Source organism: Oncorhynchus tshawytscha, linkage group LG22, assembly GCF_018296145.1.
Source record: "Oncorhynchus tshawytscha isolate Ot180627B linkage group LG22, Otsh_v2.0, whole genome shotgun sequence".
Lineage (NCBI taxonomy): Eukaryota > Metazoa > Chordata > Actinopteri > Salmoniformes > Salmonidae > Oncorhynchus > Oncorhynchus tshawytscha.
Window position 1 is genome coordinate 11,835,536 of NC_056450.1, and position 24,534 is coordinate 11,860,069.

Below are 24,534 nucleotides of genomic sequence, written 5' to 3' on the forward strand. Positions count from 1 at the left end.
TAATATTTGACCATAGTTTAATTTTGATCTCATTACAATATATCATACTGTATTAGTTATTAAAAAGTAAATCAGTATAAGACATAATGGTACTCCAATCTTTGCTAGTCTTGAAACTTTATATAACCTGTAAATGAATCCCTAGGGTGAGAAAAGATATGAATATCCATTTGTGGTTACATTTGAACATAAACTCCATGTACGTCCAAATTCAATTCTTAACCATGTGTATTAATTAAATATTATAATAATTTACAGAAAAGTTCATCAACTACATGGCGAAAAAAAAAACGTATAGATATACACAACACAAATCTTATATGTGAGTATTTTCTAATTGAATAGATAACATGATCAGTCTCTTTTGCTGAAACAACTGGCATTTTATAAAACAATATTTAACATCTTTTCTGCTTGACCATGGCAGTTATATAATTTGGCATAAGCATAACTTGGAAACACTGTATATTAAATACATCGGTATAAAACAGAATGGCCAACACACTCGCATTTCATTTAAACGCTCTAACCAAATTGGTTAGTTTGGATTTGAATCCCACAAAATAGTTCCAGACAGAAACTAATCTCTGTTAACCCAGAAGTAAAATGTTGTGTAAATTTGGTCAGCTGCGTGATTAACTTTTGTGTTCATACGTGTTAGAAATTGAGAGTTACAGCAAAAATGAAGTCTCCACCCTCACAAAAGGAAACTCTCAGCCAAAGCCCCCCCCTCTGATCCATGTGGGCACACGCACGAAGCACTTGAGGCGAAACAGTTTAAGCACCGCCTTCGCCCAATCCTGATAAGTCCAAATAACCAGTGACGAAACCCCCAAAACCGGAACTAATGTTGCTCTCATGCATCTCGTACAATGCATCTGAGCATCTTTGCATCATCCAGTGTATATACACACTCACAGGTCTATGTACTGTACTTACTTACTGCCATACAAATGAATAGATTGACATGAAAACCTTTTAAATAAAAACATTTCATTGAGTGATTCGAAGTCTTGTCTATTAGGATTTGTCTGTTGGAATGTACTTAATGTCTTCCTTGGCCCAAGGGAGTGCTTGCTTTCATGGTGTCTGTGGAGAGACACAGTCCTAAAGCTTTCAAAACGGTCCTTTCTCCTCCATGGATGGTGATAGGCCAGTAGCGTCTGTTAGTAGTCCAATTAGATACAGATGCCTTGCGTGGCCAGGGCCCTGGTGTCCAATGGGAAGAGGTAAGGTATACCCCCAGCTCCAAGGCCAGGACGTAAGGCTATACACCCAGCAACATGCCCATGAAGTCAGAGCCATTCTGTATTATGATGGATGCCCCAGCTCCATTGTCCACAAATATTGAGGTGTACTGTCCAACCTGAGGAGATACAATAACATTTTAAAAGCAAGAATATGATTACTATTTGTTTTGTTTTAGTGATAATACAACTCATTATACAGTCGTGGACAAAAGGTTTGAGAATTACACAAATATTAATTTTCACAAAGTCTGCTGCCTCAGTTTGTATTATAGCAATTTGCATATACTCCAGAATTTTATGAAGAGTAATCAGATGAATTGCAATTAATTGCAAAGTCCCTCTTTGCCATGCAAATGAACTGAATCACAAAAAAAAACATTTCCACTGCATTTCAGCCCTGCCACAAAAGGACAAGCTGACATCATGTCAGTGATTCTCTTGTTAACACAGGTGTGAGTGTTGACGAGGACAAGGCTGGAGATCACTCTGTCATGCTGATTGAATTCGAATAACAGACTGGAAGCTTCAAAAGGAGGTGGTGCTTGGAATCATTGTTCTTCCTCTGTCAACCATGGTTGCCTGCAAGGAAACACGTGTCATCATCATTGCTTTGCACAAAAAGGGCTTCACAGGCAAGGATATTGCTGCCAGTAAGATTTCACCTAAATCAACCATTTATCGGATCATCAGAACTTCAAGGAGAGCGGTTCAATTGTTGTGAAGAAGGCTTCAGGGAGCCCAAGAAAGTCCAGCAAGTGCCAGGACCATCTCCTAAAGTTGATTCAGCTGCGGGATCAGGGCACCTTCAGTACAAAGCTTGCTCAGGAATGCCAGCAGGCAGGTGTGAGTGCATCTGCACGCACAGTAAGGCAAAGACTTTTGGAGGATGGCCTGGTGTCAAGAAGGGCAGCAAAGAAGCCACTTCTCTCCAGGAAAAGCATCAAGGACAGACTGATATTCTGCAGAAGGTACAGGGATTGGACTGCTGAGGACTGTAAAGGGTAAAGTCATTTTCTCTGATGAATCCTCTTTCCGGTTGTTTGGGGCATCCAGAAAAAAGCTTGTCCGGAGAAGAAAAGGTGAGTGCTACCATCAGTCCTGTGTCATGCCAACAGTAAAGCATCCTGAGACCATTCATGTGTGGGGTTGCTTCTCAGCCAAGGGAGTGGACTCACTCACAATTTTGCCTAAGAACACAGCCATGAATAAAGAACGGTACCAACACATCCTCTGATAGCAACTTCTCCCAACCATCCAGGAACAGTTTGGTGACGAGCTCGGGGAACAAAACATCGATATTTTGGGTCCGTGCCAGGAAACTCCCCAGACCTTAATCCCATTGAAAACTTGTGGTCAATCCTCAAGAGACGGGTAGATAAACAAAAACCCACAAATTATGACAAACTCCAAGCATTGATTATGCAATAATGGACTGCCTTCAGTCAGAATGTGGTCCAGAAGTTAATTGACAGCATGCCAGGACGGAGTGCAGAGGTCTTGAAAAAGAAGGGCCAACACTGCAAATATTGACTCTTGGCATCAACTTCATGTAATTGTCAATAAAAGCTTTTGACACTTATGAAATGCTTGTAAATATACTTCAGTATTCCATAGTAACATCTGACAAAAATATCTAAAGACACTGAAGCAGTAAACTTTGTGGAAATTAATATTTGTGTCATTCTCAAAACTTTTAGCCATGACTGTACAATAGTAATCATACTTCTCAACCCTTCTTAAAGGCTTTATATTCAGCTCAACCCTACTGGAGAATCTAAATGGTGAGCGTGGTTTGATAAATATAAGCCTACCTGTAGCTCTAGTAACCCTTGCACATTCACTGTGAAGATCTTGCTGTTACTTTCCAATCCAACAATCATCTCTAATGACCTGCAATGACGAAGAATACAAAAAATGATTGACAATTAATCATCATCTTTTTTTCCTGAACTTTATATTTGTTCTAAATAACTTTATTTAATCTATACACACCTAACAGGTTCTGAAACGAAATCATCTAATTGCATGATACTTCATGCAAAATATGTTTTTGTACACATTAAATAAACATGCCATTGCTTCATTTTGAGTCTTGAATCATCATAATCATTACAGTGAGTCTTTAATGAAGCCTGCAGTGCAGAGAGTAATATGTAATAGAGTAGGCGTGGAGTCTAGTCGTTACAACTCTTGCTGAGACCACTGGCTCCTGTTTCGTGGAAAACGCAACATTTTTATGGTGAATCAATCATGTTTGTCTTCACTTTAACTGCCATCGCAATGAGCCTCATAGCACATTCTCTGCATTTTCATGTGTGGGAGAGCGAGACAGGCTGGAGGCATAGGGGTGGAAAGGCAAAAAAGAATGAGCCCACTTTTTCGGATAACAATATTATTTATACATTTCTTTCATAATACCAGGTTGTGAAGCAAGGTTGTTGGCCTGTATATATGGAGGAAATCTTGGGTACTGTTCGTTTCAACATTTCAGATTTTGCTTACTTTATATAAACAAAAAAAGGCCAAAGTATGTGAACAACAGTTCTCATATCACCGAAAATGGGTGTGTAATATTCTGGTACTTACAAATGAGTGTGTAAAATTCATCCTTCACACATCCCAAAAAGGGCATTTCTCTATTCAGGGTCATATTCAATCGGCAACCAATTTTAAAAAAAATAGGACTGAAACAGGGAGGGACTACCTGAACCTTTCCAATATGAAATGTTCCTTTTCTTCATTGCAAAATGTTTAGCTATGATGATAAACGACCCTGGCCTGTGGTGTTGGAAGCAGCAGCAAGGTTTCTCAGGTGTCAAAGGTGAGTCTAGAATGATTTTGGAGGCGAAAGGGACCAGGGGAAGAAGTGAGAGGACATTTCATTTATTAAAGCTGTGCTTCACTTTTACACAGGAAATGCCTAACTTGTTCCACAAAACGCATAACAAACAACTTCTTTAACAGCTCATAAAACTGGCATTAAACTCTGATTATCACGCATGGATTCAATGACTGCTGTCAATATAGAGCCTCAAGAACACGACAAGAAACGCTGCCCTGGCAGACAATAGAATGGATTAGCTAACTCTTTTGGGGGTAAAGCAAAAATAGTTTTGGTATTGTTTTGTTTTTACTACACTCCAAGTATGTTGCAAAAGCCAGAACAAATCAGAACCATATGGTCATATGTTGAAAACGTTTGGAGTGGGATGACTAGATATTGAAGGCATTTTCAATCAGGATCTCAGCGATCACTGCCTCATTGCCTGTATCCGCTATGGGTCCGCGGTCAAACGACCACCCCTCATCACTGTCAAACGCTCCCTAAGACACTTCTGTGAGCAGGCCTTTCTAATCGACCTGGCCCGGTTATCCTGGAAGGATATTGACCTCATCCCGTCAGTCGAGAATGCCTGGTCGTCCTTTAAAAGTAATTTCCTCACCATCTTAAATAAGCATCCCCCTTTCAAAAACTCCCTGGCCAACAGCCCCCCCCGCAGCTACTTGCCCGAGCCTCCCCAGCTTTCCTTCACCCAAATCCAGATAGCAGATGTTCTGAAAGAGCTGCTAAACCTGGACCCGTACAAATCAGCTGGGCTTGACAATCTGGACCCTCTCTTTCTAAAACTATCCGCCGCCATTGTTGCAACCCCTATTACCAGTCTGTTCAAACTCTCTTTCCTATCGTCCGAGATCCCTAAAGATTGGAAAGCTGCCGCGGTCATCACCCTCTTCAAAGGGGGTGACACCCTAGACTTAAACTGTTACAGACCTATATCCATCCTGCACTGCTTCTCTAAAGTCTTCGAAAGTCAAGTTAATAAACAGATCACTGACCATTTTGAATCCCACCGTACCTTCTCCGCTGTGCAATCGGTTTTCCGAGCTGGTCACGGGTGCACCTCAGCCACGGGCTCAAGGTACTAAACGATATCATAACTGCCATCGACAAAAGACAGTACTGTGCAGCCGTCTTCATCGACCTGGCCAAGGCTTTCAACTCTGTCAATCACCGTAATCTTATCGGCAGACTCAACAGCTTTGGTTTCTCAAATGTCTGCCTTGCCTGGTTCACCAACTACTTCGCAGACAGAGTGAAATCGTCAAATCGGAGGGCCTGTTGTCCAGACCTCTGGCAGTCTCTATGGGGGTACCGCAGGGTTCAATTCTCGGGCCAACTCTTTTCTCTGTATATATCAATGATGTCGCTTTTGCTGCGGGTGATTCCCTGATCCACCTCTACGCAGACGACACCATTCTGTATACATCTGGCACAACAAGCTTCAATGCCATACAACACTCCTTCCGTGGCCTCCAACTGCTCTTAAACGCTAGTAAAACCAAATGCATCGTTTTCAACTGTTCGCTGCCCGCACCCTCCCACCCAACTAGCATCACTACCCTGGACAGTTCTGACCTAGAATATGTGGACAACTACAAATACCTAGTTGTCTGGCTAGACTGTAAACTCTCCTTCCAGACTCATATTAAACATCTCCAATCAAAAATCCAATCTAGAATCAACTTTCTATTTCGCAACGAAGTCTCCTTCACTCACGCCGCCAAACTTACCCTAGTAAAACTGACTAACCTACCGACCCTCGACTTCGGCGATGTCATCTACAAAATAGCTTCCAATACTCTACTCAGCAAACTGGATGCAGTCTATCACAGTGCCATCTTTTTGTTACCAAATCACCTTATACCACCCACTACTGCGACCTGTATGCTCTAGTCGGCTGGCCCTCGCTACATATTCGTCACCAGACCCACTGGCTCCAGGTCATCTATAAGTCTATGCTAGGTAAAGCTCCGCCTTATCTCAGCTCACTGGTCACGATAACAACACCCACCCGTAGCACACGCTCCAGCAGGTATATCTCACTGGTCATCCCAAAAGCCAACACCTCCTTTGGCCGCCTTTCCTTTCCAGTTCTCTGCTGCTGGTGACTGGAACGAATTGCAAAAATCGCTGAATCTGGAGACTTATATTTCCCTCTCTAACTTTAAACATCAGCTATTTGAGCAGCTAACTGATCGCTGCAGCTGTACATAGTCCATCTGTATATGGCCCACCCAATATACCTACCTCATCCCCATATTGTTTCTATTTACTTTTCTGCTCTTTTGCACACCAGTATCTCTACTTGCACATCATCATCTGCTAATTTATCACTCCAGTGTTAATCTGCTAAATTGTAATTACTTCCCTACTATGGCCTATTTATTGCCTACCTCCTCACGCCATTTGCACACACTGTATATAGACTTTATTTTTTATTGTGTTATTGACTGTACGCTTGTTTATTCCATTTGTTGCTGTGTTGTTGTTTGTGTCGCACTGCTTTGCTTTATCTTGGCCAGGTCACAGTTGTAAATGAGAACTTGTTCTCAACTAGCTTACCTGGTTAAATAAAGGTGAAATAAATCAAATTTAAAAGACTTTATCATACTGATTTGTTGATAGATGATCAATAGACTGAGACGGTAACACTTCACTGTAGGTGTCCTTATGAATGCATTCATAAAGCCTATACAACAGCTATATAGCACATACCATTTGATATAAGCTTCCGTAAGTAGTTCTAAATAGTTATGAGTAACGGCATAAGCCATAATTAAACTATTTTTAATGGGTGTTAGAGATGACTGTTCATACTGTTTGTCATATACTCTGTCAACTGTTAATAACAATTGCTTTTACACCATCTGCATGACAACTTATGTCATATGTTATTGCATGCTACATAGGAGTCTAAATACCATGTGTTATAACAGGGTGTTATGTCATTTACCAACCTCTGTGTACCATTATTACATTTCACGGAATGATCGATGTCATAACATGTCATCTGCCCTTATTATAATGTGCAAAGACACCATAAGTAAAGTGACATTAATTTGAAGTGTTTGACAATGAGCGGCAGGGTAGCTTAGTGGTTAGAGCATTGGACTAGTAACCGAAAGGTTGCAAGTTCAAATCCCAGGGCTGTCAAGGTACAAGGTACAGGTATCTGTTGTTCAGTTAACCCACTGTTCCTAGGCCGTATTTGAAAATAAGAATTTGTTCTTAACTGACTTGCCTAGTTAAATAAAGGTAAAAATAAAATGAGACAATACACTGGTCTGAGCTGTAAAAAATGGACCACGTCCTGGTATAAAAAAATGTAAAATGCAACAATTTCAAAGATTTTACTGAGTTGCAGTTCATATAAGGAAATCAGTCTATTCAAATAAATGTGTTAGGCCCTAATCTATGGATTTCACATGACTGGGAATACAGATATACATACATCTGTTGGTCACAGGTATATTAGAAAAAAAGATAGAGGCGTGGATCAGAAAACCAGTCAGTGTTTGATGTGACCACTATTTTCCTCATGCAGCGCAAAACACCTTCACATAGAGTTGATCAGGCTGTTGATTGTGGCCTGTGGAACCTTTTCTCACTCCTCTTCAATGGCTGTGCGAAGTTGCTGGATATTGGCGAGAACTGGAACATGCTGTCGTACATCTCTGAAAATAATGTGTGTGAAACGTTGTTTCATTTAAACTTTAGATCACTGGTTACTTTATGTTCTGAACTGTTGTCACTTTTGGTAATAGTGTTATATTGATGGCGTTAGGTGGGTTAACATAAGTTAATGTAAGCACTGTGGTTGTTGTTACTGGTAATGTTAGTGTGGGTTCTGTCTCTGTGATTTTCTTGATTATTTAATTTGGTACAAAGACATTTCCCCCACTGAAAGGCAAGGTTCAATAGCCACGGTTCGCAGCTGACGGACGGCTTTAAGCTATCTAGCTAACGTTAGCTATCTGCTAGCACTAGGCAGCTAACTTCACTAAGCTACAGGTGGAATAAAAAAAAAAACATACTCTTTGTCACGTTACACATTTACATCCCATTTTACTTTTCATCTTAACAAATCTTATTTAACTCAACCTAACTGGGTCATTATTATTCAGATGGTTTACGGTCACAAATCCTGTTGTGCCCCAGCAACCTTGATTTTGTTGTGAAATTCTATTTGATTCCATTTTGTTTAAAAATGTTTGTGGGTTGTTTGTTTTTTTTGCAAGTTGATGGCATTATAATGTGTCCTTTTTTACATCTGGACATGGTCTAATTGGTTCCACTCGGAGCTGTTCATTGTCTCGTTGTCAACATAAAGAAAATCTTAAGTACATATGTGCTCCCATTTGCCAATGTTTGTTGGAGATCCTTTGAATTGTAAAGTTTTGTGATAGTTTCAACTCATCCTGTGGTATAAGCACACTCATAACTGTTTTATAACACTTCAAATTAATGTCATATGACATGGTCATGACATCATTAATTCCAGGAAATGTAATAATGTGACACAAGAGGTTGGTAAATGACATAACACCCTGCTCTAACACATGGTATGTAGACTCTTGTGTAGCATGTAACAACATAATGCATAAGTTGTCATGTGGACTGTTTAATAGCAGTTGCTATTAACAGTTGACATTAGAGCATATGACAACAGGGTGAACAGTTATCTATAACACCCATCAAAACAAGTTGAATTACATCTTATGCCGTTACTCATAACTATTTAAAGCTACTTACGACAGCTTATGACAAATGTTACATTGTGCTATATAGCTGTGATAAAGCCTTTATGAATTCATTCCAAAGGACACCTACAGTGAAGTGTTACTGACTGAGACTGATGGCACTCACGTATATCGATGACACAGGGATTCGATGCAGACCAGCACTCGCACATTGTCCCTGGCTCTCAGCTGACTCTTACTCCTCTTCACCTCATTGTGGTCTTCAGGGAGAAAACAGAGTTCATCTGAGGTCAGACATTATCCAGCTCAGAAACACCTCTCTGAATAAAAGGCCACAGAGTCTTCTGAAAATATATCATATTTTAGCAAAATATCTGTAGAAATGGGGCCTCATTCATTGTCTCGATATTGAATTCCAACTTCCAAATCAATATATTTCCCAAGATGATTCCCTGTTAATTAGATTTCCTTATTGTAGAGAGGCATTCCCTACCGATATGAACATTAGCAGAGAACTGGTAGATCCCTGTGACGGGAGCCGTGAATCGCCCTGTGGACTGGTCCATTCCTGTCCCTCTGAGGAAGGCACCTTTAGCAAGAGGCTGGAAGGAGAAATACAATGTGACATGCGGAATGGAGTTATACAATGAGTGACAGATAGAAAAACCAAGTTTTACATCTCGAATTTGGGCTCAATTGCTTTCTATACGTCTGCCAAAGTGAACACCGGAGAAATCAAATCCAAACTTTTCCAACGGACATTTCATAAACTTGGTAATATGTCTACTCTTAAAGGACCAATCAGCAGTTGAAACAATAACAAAGCACATCCCTGCCACTGTTTTGGTCAAATGCTGAGGGACGGGGGCTGGAGAAATGTAACCACTCTCAAATCCATAGACAGAGCTATGGATACAAGGACTGACCATCCATGGTATCAAAGTTATAGTTTTAACCATGTTTTGAGGCAATACAGTGTTTGTTTACATTGACTTTGTTAACAAACATTGGAGTAAAACAAGCTTATATTTTGGGTTCTGATGGGGCACGACAGTTAAACTAAGCTCATGAGAACTGTATAAGATATATTCTTCAAGAATCAATGGGTATATATATCATTCATTTATAAATCCAAAAATGGATGTGGCAACTGCTGATTGCCCCTTTAACCTCCCTCCTCAGAATGTCCCTGGGCATAGTTCTTCCACTACAGCATGCTAATTTAAACAGTGTATAAATTTGTCCTCTCCACACCATATTCCAAGTCACAGACAGAGTGCCTTTTGTATGCCGACCCAGAAAGTGATGTGGAGCGTTGTATTTTTGACCAAGGAGCCAGTCTGAGCTCCAGCCTGGTACTGCTTTGTCAGACTGTAGGGATGTGGTGATCCTTAAGGATTCCTGGCATCATTCTTATACATCATTGCTGGTTCAATCATCAAACCCAATATTCAAACACGGCTAACAGAAAGAAAATAGAAAGATAGAAACCTGATTGTGAATATTAATATGGGCTTGATGTTGTGTACTGAATGATTAAGAGTAAGACAAGAGGATCCAAAAGATGTTCAAGGGGGGGGTGACCAAATACTTCACAAACGTCTACATCCTTTACAAACGTGTCGATTGTTCCTCCAAAACGTACCGTCTGAAAGTTCTGTAACTCCATTAGTGTCTTCTTGTCAATAACCACAGGTCCTTTGAGTTTACAGTGGAAGGCTTCCTCTATCCGCCTGTAAGAGGTCATTCCTTCCAGGGCGATGTGGGCCGTGGGTATCTGACTAGGACTGGTACTGGTCTGCCTGTCCACTGCAGCAGTTCTCCTCTCTGTAGCTTCTGATTAAAACACAGAAGGAATATGAGATAATCTCAACTAGAAAGATGACTAGAATATGGACTTGACTTTAAACTTGAGGAAAAACGTTCTCTGGCACTACAGTACACCAATAGAGTAGTGAGCTTGCTGACCCAATATCTACCGTAGATGGTCAGGTACTAATGAAATACGTCCGCCTTCACTGAGACAATGATCCATCAGTAGTAACAATGCCATCACCAATGTCTTGAAATCAATGAGTCCTCTTATACACAGCGAAGAACCAGATCAGACTTTATCACATGTTGTGTCTTTATATGCCATTTTAGGACTTTATATGATATCACCTTTTATCATCTTTTTGAACTCCTGGAGGAGGACTTCCTGGGTGACCTCTGCCCCGGGGGATCCAGGTGGTCCCTGGGGGCCTGGGGGGCCAGGAGGACCTGGTGGCCCGGGCTGACAGAGACCAGGAAATAATAACACATTACATAATAATATAGGATCATATGAATAAGAAGATAATCTGCTGTACAGCAGTGGAGGCTGCTGAGGGGAGGAAGGCTCATAATAATGGCTGGAAGAGAGTCAATGGAATGGCATCAAACACATCAAACGTGGTTTCCATGTGATTGACACCATTCCATTGACTCCATTCCAGCCATTATTATGAGCCGGCCTCCACTCAGCAGCCTCCACTGCTGTGAACACGATTTGAAACAGAAACTTGTTTCAATATTCAAACAACCAATATTCTACTTATGTATCGTACTAGATGCTTTGTGACCAATGTAATGAACGAACCAGTGCTTGATCAGCTAGCTTCTTTGAACCACTACTGAAGCCATTGTGATATTTACCAGTGGCCTTTTGCGTTTGCGGCACTTCCCAGGGAAGTTGCCTACAGGTCGTTTCACAAAGTCCATCCATGATCCAAGGGGATCCACTCTCTGGTTGTCAGGATTCTATAGGATACACGAGACAGAGAAACCCATGAGACATTTTTCATTCAACATCAAACCACTTCAGAGGTCTGATTTTGCAACGAAGACAGGCCTACTATGAATCAATGATGCCACAAGGAGAGGCAGGTGTACCTACATAATCCTGGCTGATTGATGGTGAGCATTAAACAAGTGCCCAGTGAAATAAAGTGTGATTTAAGGGTTTTGCCAGAATGTACTTACAATCACGCTAGTCCCAGACTGTTCTTATTCCTCAATCAAAACGGCTCTTTAAGGAGAACAGTGCTAATTGCAAGATTCATCAGATATTTCAGTCTGGAATCATTTCGCCCACCGGCACACAATGCAAAGTATTGTAACTATGTAACTGAATCCAATGAGTCATAATTTCTGCTTACCCTCCATTGGAAAATCTTGCCTTAAGATACTATTAAATGGTGCCAGACATCAAGGCAGGTCACACTGTTAAGTGAACTCTCTTTCTTTCTTTCTCTCTCTCTCTCCATGTCTCCTTGCCGATCTACTGCCATTCCAGAGAGAGGGAAGAAGGCTTTTTGTGTCATATCTTTCACTTTGCCAATTATGTTCAGTCACTTTTTCTTTCCAAGACTTTCCCTGTTTTGCTTGTTTTTTCTCTCCAGATAACTCACTCAGGTGCCACGTCAATTCTTAATTGCCTAATAGGGTCAGAGGAAAATAAACAAGACTTCTGAAGTGATTTTTTTCAACACAAATATTTCCATGAGCATACCGTGCATTCAGGACTCCCTGAAAAAGGATATTTTAGTGACCAATTAGCCTACGACAAGATTTCTAAACATCCAACAACACTTTCACCTATAACTAGCTACAAACATACCAGCAATTAAACTTTTTTTTTTTTGGCGCACAATTGAAAATGTAAGCTATAACAGGAAGGAAATGACCGAAACGACCCTGATGAACACAATAATAGATATGGAGGCATACTATAAAAAGTCAACAGAGGCTGTTGAAGAAGTGCATGGACGTAGATGATTTCTAAGCGGAAACTCCCTCATGCTAGTGGTGATGATTGTAGACCTTTGATTGGCATGCAGGGATTCTGGATGTGTGGTGATGTTGAAGAAAAACACCCTCGCATATCTCATTTATCAAAAATGAAAGGCCTCTGCCACCAAATAATTCTAACCCTAACCCACCCTGGCTGACGTTATTTCATTTGGGTGAAAAGCGATGCTGTGTGAATTCCAATAACCACAAAATGCCTTGAATCCTCCCCAAGCAAAGGCCTTCTTCCTCCTCCCCAAACATCAAGTGACTGTGGTGGAGATAAAAGAAGAGATTAAGACAAGCCATGGAGGTGAGCTGTCTGAAATTGTATTTATTTAGTTTTGGCAGGAGGACACGGATCACTTATCTGCAAAACTAACATGCCCCCTTTTCTTGACAGAAAGAGAGACTCACCTCTTGTTCTGTTCAAAAGCAACAAAGTAACCCCTTGTTTGTCTTGTCTTCAATATACTGGAATAAAAAAAAGGTTTTATATTTTGGGTTTGTTTTTCTCTCCGTCTTCTCTCGTCTCTCTTTTCTTGTGACGGCAGACAAAATAAACAAGTTAAGTAACCCAGTGCCTTGTGCTTGTTAGACGTCTGTGGGTTTTTGTTGTGTTTTCGAAGCCTGGAGACAGATAAATGGCAGACCGATTTTGTCAAGCCAAAGATACTGTTACTGCATAATCCACCACATCTTTTCCATAACACTGCAACACTGCCCGGGCCATTTAATTGGTTATACTGAACCTTTTTTTCTCCTTTCTACAGCTCATGCTGCATAGGAATTATCTCTAATTATACCTCTCACTTTCATACCGACCTTAAAAGCTCATAGGAAAAATTATTTGCGTTTGAGACGCCGAAAGAATCTGAAAGAGCTGCCTGCAACTCTATTCCTAAACCCCACGTTTGATTTAAACACCAACAATAATCGCTGAGGACCCTCTCTGACAACTCTGTTTGATTTAAGTGATGCACACTGAACATTGACAGTGGATGAAACGCAAAACAAGGACCTTAACGCTACGCCTGGCGGTTCATCCTGCAAGTCTCAAAATAACTGCACCTCTCCTCTCACATTGATGTCATACATAGATCATCGTACTGTATGTCAGATGTTTTTAGACCACCTCAAATCAGCCCACACATGCAACTTATAATTATATATGCTGCCGTAGCTATTCCCCGCATAATAATAGCACTGCCAGGACAGGAGGCCTCTCTTTCTGCTTGTTATCGTCTTGTATTGTTAGCACGCGCATGTGTAATTAAACGCGTAAAACCGTGCCCTAAAGGATTTTCGATATTTTAGGAAGTTGGCCTGTAACCAAGGTAATTATAACTGTTATTCGAACTGCAAAATGGAGCAAATCACTTTTTTTTTTACACTTTTATACCGCGTGTAGGTAGTAACACAACATATTATGAGAATTGCTATTTGGTGTCAGGAGTGCATCCATCAGAAATTAAGTCATGAGGATTTTTAGATCTGTGCAAGCCTTTTGTCTTTCTAGTATGGACACACATTCCTCGCTTTCATTGATCGCGCTGTACGTCACTCAGCATAATATTTTTGCTACCATGACATCCAATAGTGATAGATGGTGGCACTTCCCACAGCTGGAAAGAAATGATGATTCAATGCACCTCAGTCAAACTATCTTCAATATTCCCCAGATGAAGGACTGAGTCCATACACAGAGAAAATACAATTCCACCGCATGACTTAATAGAAAAGCTGTCAGTTACTGTATGTTCAATGCAGTTCCTATTGAGTTGTGGCGCAAATTAAACAATGTTCTCACTCACATACCTTCATATCAGCGCGTACAGCACATGAACAAAGTGAACAGGATAGATACAGGTATCAATCTGAACTTCCCTTTGATCCCGGCTGTTGTATGAGTGCCATCCAATGGCCGTGTCTTTCAACAGCTGTGAGAGCACACCACTCCAGTGGTGATTTGGAAAATGTGTCAGACATTCTTAAGGTGTTAAACTAAAAAGGTATTCCTAAGAACATCAAACACTGTTTGTCTGGCTCATCGGTGGGGGCTTTATTCATACCGAAGGGATGGTGTATATTGCTACATGCCCCGATCTTTATAGTGCAATGAACTTTACTTACAAATATGTGACCACTATATATGATGAACATCCCAGTTTGTATGCATGATGTACAATATCGTGACACAATATGTAATAGCCTACCTACAATGTATGCGATTCCCCAATTTAATTATTGCTTCATTATATCCATGATCATTCAGGAAACAGTTGTGATGAATAATCCCTTTATTAAAGTGACTAGTGTTCCATTATTAAAGTGACTAGTGTTCCATTATTAAAGTGACTAGTGTTCCATTATTAAAGTGACTAGTGTTCCATTATTAAAGTGACTAGTGTTCCATTATTAAAGTCACTAGTGTTCCATTATTAAAGGGACTAGTGTTCCATTATTAAAGTGGCCAGTCATTTCAAGTCTATGTATATGCTGCCCTATATACATAGACTTGAAGTCACTGGCCACTTTAATAATGGAACACTAGTCACTTTAATAATGTTTACACATTTTTGCTTTACTCATCTCATATGTATATACTATATTCTATTCTACTGTATTTAGTCTATGCCACTCCGACATTGCTCATCCTAATATTTATATATTCCCTAATTCCATTCTTTTACTTTTAGGTTGTGTGTATTGTGTGTATTGTTGTGAACTGTTAGATTATTACTGCATTGTTGGAGCTAGAAACACAAGCATTTCGCTACACCCGCAATAACATCTGCTAAACACATGTATGTGACAAACAACAATTGATTTGATTTGTATGTTTGTGATGTAGCTTGGTGAAATTAGGTAGAATTTTTATTTGAAGCAATGAAAGGGAGGGAAATATGTCCCTGGGGCAGCATGCCATCAAAAACACTTTGTACGTTCCAAATGACCAGAGTTGGTCAAAAGTAGTACACTATGTAGGGAATAGGGTGCCATATGGCCTTGGATCCTGATTAAAAGTAGTACACTATGTAGGGAATAGGGTGTCATTTGGAATTCAGCCACAGACATAACTGTTAAAACTTGTCTCTTTGGCTGCAATAGATCCTCAACCAGAACAGCACTCCACATAGCAGGTAGTTTCTGAATCCTTAAGAATGAGAAAGAAGCATCGCCGCCGCCTCTGTAGTCATAACGGCATAGCACATAACTCTTAGCTTGTTCTAATTTAAATGTCCTTATTAACTTGTTACTAAGTATCCATAATTTACAGCTTAAAATGCACCAACTAGTACAGAAAAAAAAATACCTACACCGTGCAAACAATATCTTGTAATGTTAACTGACTAGTCCGTGACAAAGCTCTTAAAATAAAATGTTTGGAATGGACTCGTGTTTTTATCCTACTGTTTGTACCAAACAAATGTAAATGTGAGAGCAGGGTGCACCAGCCACACCAACAAATAAGCTTGTAAGATTATGTCTAATGTATGTTTTGTGAACAGGTACATATTTAGTTTGACGTGGGACAGGATGATGTAGAGGCGTCCCTAAATCCCTTGTTTTTATATCGTTATAGTCCTTTTGCAGTCATCCATGCATGCGTTTAGGAGGCTAACTAAGGGAGGGCCTATCGCATCCTGGGAGGCAGGGATCCCCAGGCTACAGTAGGGCTGGGCTAGGGGGAACCCACATGCTTCCCCACCGTCACGCATCCACCCGTTCCCCCCTAATGAGCATCCAATCCACCGCAGTTCTCCCCCGATGCACCTCATAGACAAGAGGATTTACCACCACAACACTAAATATGGTTAGACGTGCAACCCGTGCAACTGGTGCACCCTGCACGCAACGCTGCACTTTAACTTTGTAGAGATGTCACATAAAAGTTGTTGAGGATATGAGAAAAGTGTCGGCCTTTGCATATTAACCACGTGAAACGTAGACACCATTTTCATCTCTAGAGTGCTATCAAATGATCAAATGATACGACTGTAAAGGATCGAGCCCGTTTCAAGTCACAGTATTTGTGGGTATGCTGCATGTACACATAATTCCTATGGTGTAGCCGTCATATCATCTTTCTTTTCTTTCCACAAAACAACTGCTGCAGTGTCAACATGCCGTAGATATTTATGCAAACATTGAATGTGCATTCCTTTCCAGTGAAGACATGTAAGAGCTACTAAAGCAATCAAATGTATTCATGAAACCTCCTAGGGAATAATAACTGTGCTTAAGTCCCAAAAAAATCTGAAGAGAGTCTGATTGCTGACACACCTGCTTTGTGTTCAAATTATAGTCTTCAAATTGCTCAAATGGGGGCTATTTCCCCCTGTATCTGTGGTAGGTAAGAGGATCCATTAAAAATGACTCTGGCTCCACTTCCATATCAAACTGAAAACTGAACCATTTTTCCAGACCTAGGTTCAAATACTATTTGATATACTTAATTTGTGGAGCACAAAGTTCTGAAAAACGTTTTGTGCTCGGTTGAACTTGCAATGGAACTAATAGAGGATTCCCAAGCATACAAATCATGCCCCCCAGGCACTCCAGACAGGGTAAAGCAAACATTCAAATAATTTTCAAATATTTCAAAAAGTATTTGATCCCAGGTCTGAGTTATGCTCCATGGTTTTATTCACTGTGGAATGCACCAGGTAGATACTGTCGATACTCATGAGATCTTTTCTACTCTTATGTGCTCCATAGCCTCCATTTGTGGTTCCGCTCTACCACATAAGTGCAGAGTCCTCCGTTCTGTTAGGTTTAAGCACTTTTATTGTGTAAGTACTGTGCTCACTTACTTTATGAGGTATTAAAAACATGTTGTAAGTAGAAAAGCACAAAATATAAGAGAGAAATAAAAATGTAATTTATAGTTCATCTGAAAGGCAAATTTGAATAGATGCCAAATTCTCCCTGGCTTCAACACCAGTCAAATGTAGGTCTGATGTAAATATCACAGGAAAAAAAGAAATACATAACTCTTGCTACAAAACAACAATGGCTCTGAAAACGATTCAAGGATTGCCAACATTTTAACAATCATTTGCACGGCAGTAGGCGTAGACACCCTCATATTATTCTTTATTTTCAAGACTCCAGTCCAATGTGAATCTGAGGTAGAGGAACATGATCAGCACATGATACGTATCAGGCAAGATTAAGGGATTTCTATAAATCTGGCATCAATTAGAAGTTATTAAAATAAGAGGTCATCCAAATAAAACAGGACCTCTGCCTAATATTTTTTTTTTTTTTTAAAGTTTTATTTCCAGGGGAATATCGTCCTGACAGTTTATTTTACTTGTAGATTTTTAGATATAATGACAAAGGGCTGCTTATTGTTATTATCGCTGTCTGTCAGGATTTCAATGAGTGCATAAATTGATTGTGCAATGTGTAACTAAACAATGGTCATTACGACATGTTATAAAAGTCATACTCTCACTATGGGACCCTTATTCTCACTGTTTCCAATCTTGTGGTTGGATATGGTGATGGGCAAGCTTAGTGGGCTATACTTCATTTACCAGTGTGAGAGATGAGGTGTTTGTTTATAACTTTTTACTACTTACCTAACTCTGTGTGTGTGTGTGTGTGTGTGTGTGTGTGTGTGTGTGTGTGTGTGTGTGTGTGTGTGTGTGTGTGTGTGTGTGTGTGTGTGTGTGTGTGTGTGTGTGTGCACCCATTGTGTCAGTGGGCCTAGTGTTTCCTGTGGGTGACGGGTCCGGTCCCCTGTGTATGGGGCAATTCAAACGGTGCCACACACCCCTTCATTAATCATGGTGTTGGGATGAGAGAGGGGAAACTCAAGCCCTCCCCCAGGGCACTGATTAGCCATTACTCAACACTCTAGGTGTGATGTTTGATTTGACTGCCTCAACTACTGCCTTCACTGACCGAGCCCTTTGCTGCTCAACACGGACAGATTTTACTGCACTTTGGAAAGAAGTGACATACAAATGTATGTATTGTTCACGCAGTTCTGCCCTCACAGTGTATTTACGGTGCTAGTCAGTGAAATCATGATAGAATGGACTGTGAACCATTACCCATCTATGTTATTACTTTGAGACATGCCCAGAAAGAATGGGAGAAGAAAATACATGTGTAGTGCTGTCAGCGATTTTAGCAGACATAATGTTGATTTTGGTGCAAAAGAATTACTGCTTGGAACAAAAGGTTACTGCTTTGTATCATCTCACCAAATTTCACAAAGTGCACCACTCCACACCTCAATTGTGATCAATTTCAAATGGAAAATCTCTGATGGAATGTGGTCTGCTGCATCCTGCCAACAGCGCTCACTGGGGTTGGGCCAGATACGAAATGAATGCCATCACAAGAAGACTTTCCACTGCATGAGCAAAAAGAAAAACATGCAAATGTATAAACTGTTTGGCTTGTTTGAAGATACAAGCCGGTGTTCTCCTGCCAACATCACTTTAATAAGGAGGTTGTTTTCTCCAAAACATTACAGGTAGGGGAGAGTGGAGCAAGTTGAGCCAAAGGGGTTAATTGAGCCAAACATACACAAAATGAATAATTTGACCAAATATTTAGGAAGAGGTCAGAATTTCATAAAGTCTGTGAAGGAAGAAACCACATGGAAAAAGTGGTTAGCAAGTTAGGTCCAAAAAAAAAAGATTTTCACCAAGTCAAATGCATGTATTGTGTTAGAGGTTTCATCTAAACCAAAGTAGATAGTTTTAAGACTCTTCTATACATTCGACATAAGGTCCTAAACCTAGCATGAAATTGTATCCCTGTAGCTGTGTATGCTAATATGGTATAAATGTTTGCCTTGGAATTAGTTGAGCCAATGGTCATGGATTATTTTGAGCCAATGGTTGAGCAGATGTAAGTGTTTTCTTCGCAGTTGTAATGCAAGGCATTATCGCTGGGATATGAGGTAACAACAGACCCTGTGTTAAAAGTGTTTAAAAAGTACAAAGTCTGTGTTAAGGTGTAAAGCCTGTGTAAAATTATTCAAAATATGAAAAAAAAGTGATTGTGGTGAATTGTGTTTGGGAAATAAAGATAGGCATGGTTTTAAAATGGTAGTGGTAATATTTAATTCAGTACAGAAATGTGTAGGCGGCTTAACTTACCCTGTCCCACAGCTCAACTTACCCCATACCCGGGGGAAGTTGTGCCAAGAGACCCCTTCTATTGGACAAGCTATGTTTTCAAAAACTGTAATGAATTTGGATTATCTTCAGGGATACACCACATCCTGAAATATACGTAGATATCTTTGTTAGAAAGAATGCTATATTTCCCTATATTTCCCTGTAAAGGTGTGAGGATTAAGTGATAAAACTTGAACAAACTAAGATTCCATCATGAAATAAAGCTACCAAGCACTGCTTGCAGTTGGCATGGTAGACATTCATTTTTTACTGGATACTTTTTCATTGACCTCTGGATGATACAGCATTCCATTTTGCTGTGACATTGTCCATACAAAATGCATAATAAGCAGCCTGGCCTCAGAGCCAATACGAAATATACTTGATGTATTTCTGAGCATCCCCAAGACATATGATACCTACTAATGGTCTAGTTACTTAAGACAGAAACTAATGTAGGGAGGTTGGTCGGAGAGATGGGTGGGCATAATCCGCAACACTCTAGCAATCCAAAGGCACACTCGAGCAATCCAAAGGTTGAATGTTTGAGTCGTGTCAGAGAAAACTGAACATTTTAGCTAACTCTTCAGTTAACCCTTATTCTAAAAGTAAATTCACCTAACCTTTGTTGTTTTAGTTCTCCAAACATTTGTCATTTTAGTTCTCCTAATCTTTGTTCTTAGTTCCCCTAACCGCCAACGTAAATTCTCCCAGTAATTCTCCTTTGTTACAGCGCAACAAGCAACCTGGTATCAGATAAAGATGTGCAATACTATACGTCCTCCAGGATGTGTGATAAGTCACATGATTCAATTAATATGCTATTGTACGACCAGGTAAGATGTATGATACTATGCGACCAATGATCCTACGACCAAAATTCCATTCATTATGTAACCTAATGTAATGTCATTTATCATACTAAATGGAATTTCACAGATTTACGTACAGAATTAGAGAAATATCCCTAAAACCACGTTACAATAATAAGTGCTCAATTTCTGTAGCCTTAATGAGTCTTATGTAGCCTAAATTAGTTTTGTTGCATTGTCTAACCTTCAACATCTACACTCTTTAACCTTAGGTGTAAAGTCTAAACCCCAGGGTCCTCAACTAGAGGTGACAGTATTTGGCCGAGACACTATCTGCCATAACACAGGGTCTTAGGAGTGATTATGTCATTACCCTCAGATTGTGGGAGACAAGATGAAAAGAATGTAAGTGAGGGGGGCACAGGGGGCTAATCCTTGTCGAGGTGTCCTCTTTCAGGACCCTTTCTATGGGGCTTTGTGAGGGGCTTACACGGCACGCTGCCCCAGTTTTTCTGGGCCGCACCGCCCCTATCGGATGTCCCAGACACAGCGGAGTCAGACTGGCCCTGTGAATGACAGCATCAATGGGCTGGGAACAGTACTGCCAAAGCTCTTTAAATATCTGCCCACCTAACTTTCCCAGGAACTACATCATGGCAGTCTGCCTGTGGCCTGTTGCTGGACCATGGGGGGAGAGATGGAGGGGGGCGGAGGGGGGCTATGGAGACAGAGACACCCTGGGCTCGGGTTGGATAGATGGGAGAGAGAACTGAACAGATATATCCCAGTGGGGTGCAGAAATCCTCAGTCTTCAGCAACCTGGGGGTTGACACAAGGTCATCCTTCAGAGCCTTCTGCTTTTACAGGGCAAACCAAGTCAAATAAACACAGCCAGATCACAATGAGACAGGCTAGGGCTGACTAATGTGTTCTTCTTCTTGAGAATACAGAAACAAATCCCCATTCTATCTATGGCAAATAAAAGTCATAGGCTAACCAACCAACCAACAGGGCAGAGACAACCTGGTAGAGCTTGGACTGGGAGGAAGGGCTGGTGTTGAGCGGATGGGGCAGTGAGGGTTGTTTGAGAATGCCAACACAATGGGTGGGCTCAAGGCAAAACAAATACCTCATTGGAAACTCCTGGAAATATGTAATACCAGCAATAAACCAATAAATAAGAATGTGAAAGGTCAAATGCTGTTTTTGGACAGGGAAACATAAATGAAAAGTAGATGTATGAATCAGTGGCAACGGAGCATTTTGTGTTTACCCGAGTACCACATGGTGTATTTTCAACAGAAAACAACTTTTACTACACCTTTTTCATATTGTACTTTTGGTGTAAAAATACAAGTTTCTATTTGTATGCCAATTACTGTCCATATTTTATATTTGAATAAATACTATACTTTGGCTACACATTTAGAGAACTTAGACTAAACTGTCACATCTTCTTATCCCTAATTCACGTTGATTCAAACCCTCTTGAGCCCCGATTTGTCAATATACAATCCTTAAATCTGATAGGCTGGGAAATCGGTGTTAGCCCCCCATAGTGAGGACTAATTGGTGCATTGATCATCCCACATTCCACACATTCTTCAGGAAGTCATCCATTTAGGTTTGCACACATTTCAGACACAACTCACTTTCTCAGGCTTGACCCAGTAGGGCAAACCTGTTCTATGCGGTCTATTGCCACTACACCACTACACTCATTCTCTCTATAAAACACTTTGACATGAATTATACATTCATAAAGCCTGAATCAAGTCCAGATAAATCTGTCAGAGCATGTTACCTGCCCATAGCCAGTCATTGCAATCCATAATTGAACAAGTTAATTATCAGCTCAAGTATACATCTCAGAATAGACTCCAACGTTAAGGAGAATGCGATCAGATCATTTAGCAGGTTGTTTGAATGTAGGTAGCACTACCGCAATGTTATTTTCTATGAGGTTTGTACTTTGATATTCATAAGATAATGTTATCAAAATCAAAAGTCACAATCCAAAACCGCTAATAAAGTTCATGACATATTCCACGTACTAATCATAAACATTCTTCTGATGTTCAGCACTCCTAGGATCAGACCAAATATACACATTTTGGGCCATAAAGTTTGAAATACACCAGCAGATCGACAGAGCAAAGAGGCTGGTGCCGGTGACTTCAAAACCACATTTTAGTCCGTTTCAAATCAAACATTACCTTGGTGCTCCCGCCGACCTCTTCGCTGTTGGAGAGGGTAGTGTTGTATGCCTCTGTGTGCTGTGGGGGGGTCTCCTGTGTCCTCTTCCTCTCCTTCTTGGCATCCACCCCTTCCAGCAGGACAAACTGGGTCCAGAACACCACAGCCAGCACGGCCAGTGGCCCACACCACATCTTCAACAAACACTAAATCAACCCAAAGATCCCTGAAACTTCGATCAACTGACCCAGTGGTCTGTCCAAACTGTCCAACGATTGGGAATAATTATGTTGTCGCCCGGTTACAAAAATGCAAGGACACCAACCAAGATGATTGGACCTCAAACTGGAGGACTACAACAACACTGACTCCTGGTTTGGCTGCCTGCTGCTGCTCTCTTCCTGATGATCTTTGAGCCAGACAGCAGTGTGTTGCTGGAGCTGGAGCACAGCTAACTCTAGCCAGAAAGCCAGGCGGCTTACTCAACTATGAAATGTGGTCCCAGGGAATGACAGATCGGCACAGATCTGACAGCAAATAAACCCATTAGTGAGATTTTTCACGCTTTCTGCTCTGTGGGGGGGAGGAGGGGGATGCAGGGGGCAAAGGAGAGAGAGGCAGAGAGGAGGGGTGTTTGAAGCTGGGGGAGGGAGGGAACCCTTGGGTAGAAGTGGATGGTAGAGTTCTTTATCACCCTCTTTCTTGCTCTTTCTCTCACACTGAGCAATGGATCTTCCTCATAGCATTTCGATAGTTGGGTAAAGTGGAAGTCCCATAATAGTTGGGATTTTCTTCAGAGAATACCGCTTGGCATTCAATCCCTCAGTCCTCCTCACACGTGCTTCCCTCAGGAGTAGACAGAGAATGAAAAAAAAGTCCACGGGGAGTTGGAGATGGTCCAATTTTCTTAGCCTTTGAGAGTTTCCTTCTTCTTTTCTCCTTAAAGGGTATAAAATTGGTCCCCCGCAGCAGCAGATCCAGAGAGAAAACCTCAAAGTGGTGTTAAAAACACTTTGAGGGTTATTAGCAACACAGTCTCTGCTGTCCAGGACACCCAGCTGTACATAACTCACTACTGCTCATTCATCAACCCAGTCCGTCTGCTCTGGGGTGACAAAAACATGTGCAATTTCACCTCAGAGAGCCCTGTTTGTCTGCCTGTGTGTGTCAGTGTGTGTGGTAAGTCCCTGTTGCTTGCTTGCCTCGTTACACACTCTCACTCTCTCTCTCCTTCTCTGTTGCTCTCTGTGACTGAGCTTACAGGAGTGCTCACAGTGGAGTTTTATCGTCACTCTCCCTCCCTCTCTCTCTCTCTTCTTCCTTCCCCTAGCTGCCTCTATTTTTCTCATCAGTGAATTGGCAACCCCGCTGGCTTGTTCAGTCTCTGTTTTATCTCATAGATGAAATGCTTGACTCCTTTTTGGAAAACTGAGGAGGTTCTTTGGCAGACAAACTACAGTGTGTGTGTGGTGTGTGTGTGTGTGTGTGTGTAGCTCTGTGTTTGGATCCAAATCATATTTAGGAATTTATATACGTACCTTGTGTAATCTGTTGTTTGACAAATTGCCAAATCTGACTGTCCCATGTTGGTGGTGGTGGTGGTGGTGGTGGGAGGGGGGGGGAGGGGGCTACATAGGCTTCATGTACTTGTTCTCGTGTTTTTAATAGGTGTTGAAATAGGATCTGCTTTTACAAGGAGTCGCCTCATACAATAGCCTGTCTGGAATGTTCTGGAATGTATTGTTCCTCACTTACATTTGATTGTTACATAAACAA

General features: G+C 40.9%; 1 protein-coding gene across 2 annotated transcripts; it reads right to left on the reverse strand.

Moving 5' to 3' along the window:
• On the reverse strand, positions 1-24,032 carry c1qtnf12 (C1q and TNF related 12). 2 transcript variants are annotated; one of them, XM_024384149.2, is made up of 8 exons: positions 22,779-24,032; positions 11,469-11,573; positions 10,956-11,067; positions 10,438-10,625; positions 9,286-9,394; positions 8,959-9,052; positions 3,062-3,140; positions 1-1,366 (listed from the first exon to the last, which is right to left on the reverse strand). In XM_024384149.2, exons 1-8 carry the CDS (start codon positions 22,950-22,952, stop codon positions 1,268-1,270), a joined length of 960 nt encoding a protein of 319 aa, XP_024239917.1. In that variant the 5' UTR covers positions 22,953-24,032; the 3' UTR covers positions 1-1,267. The 2 variants fall into 2 exon arrangements, with proteins under 2 accessions (XP_024239917.1, XP_024239916.1); XM_024384148.2 differs by having other exon boundaries at positions 10,438-10,628; positions 22,779-24,031.
• Positions 24,033-24,534: the final 502 nt, after the last annotated feature.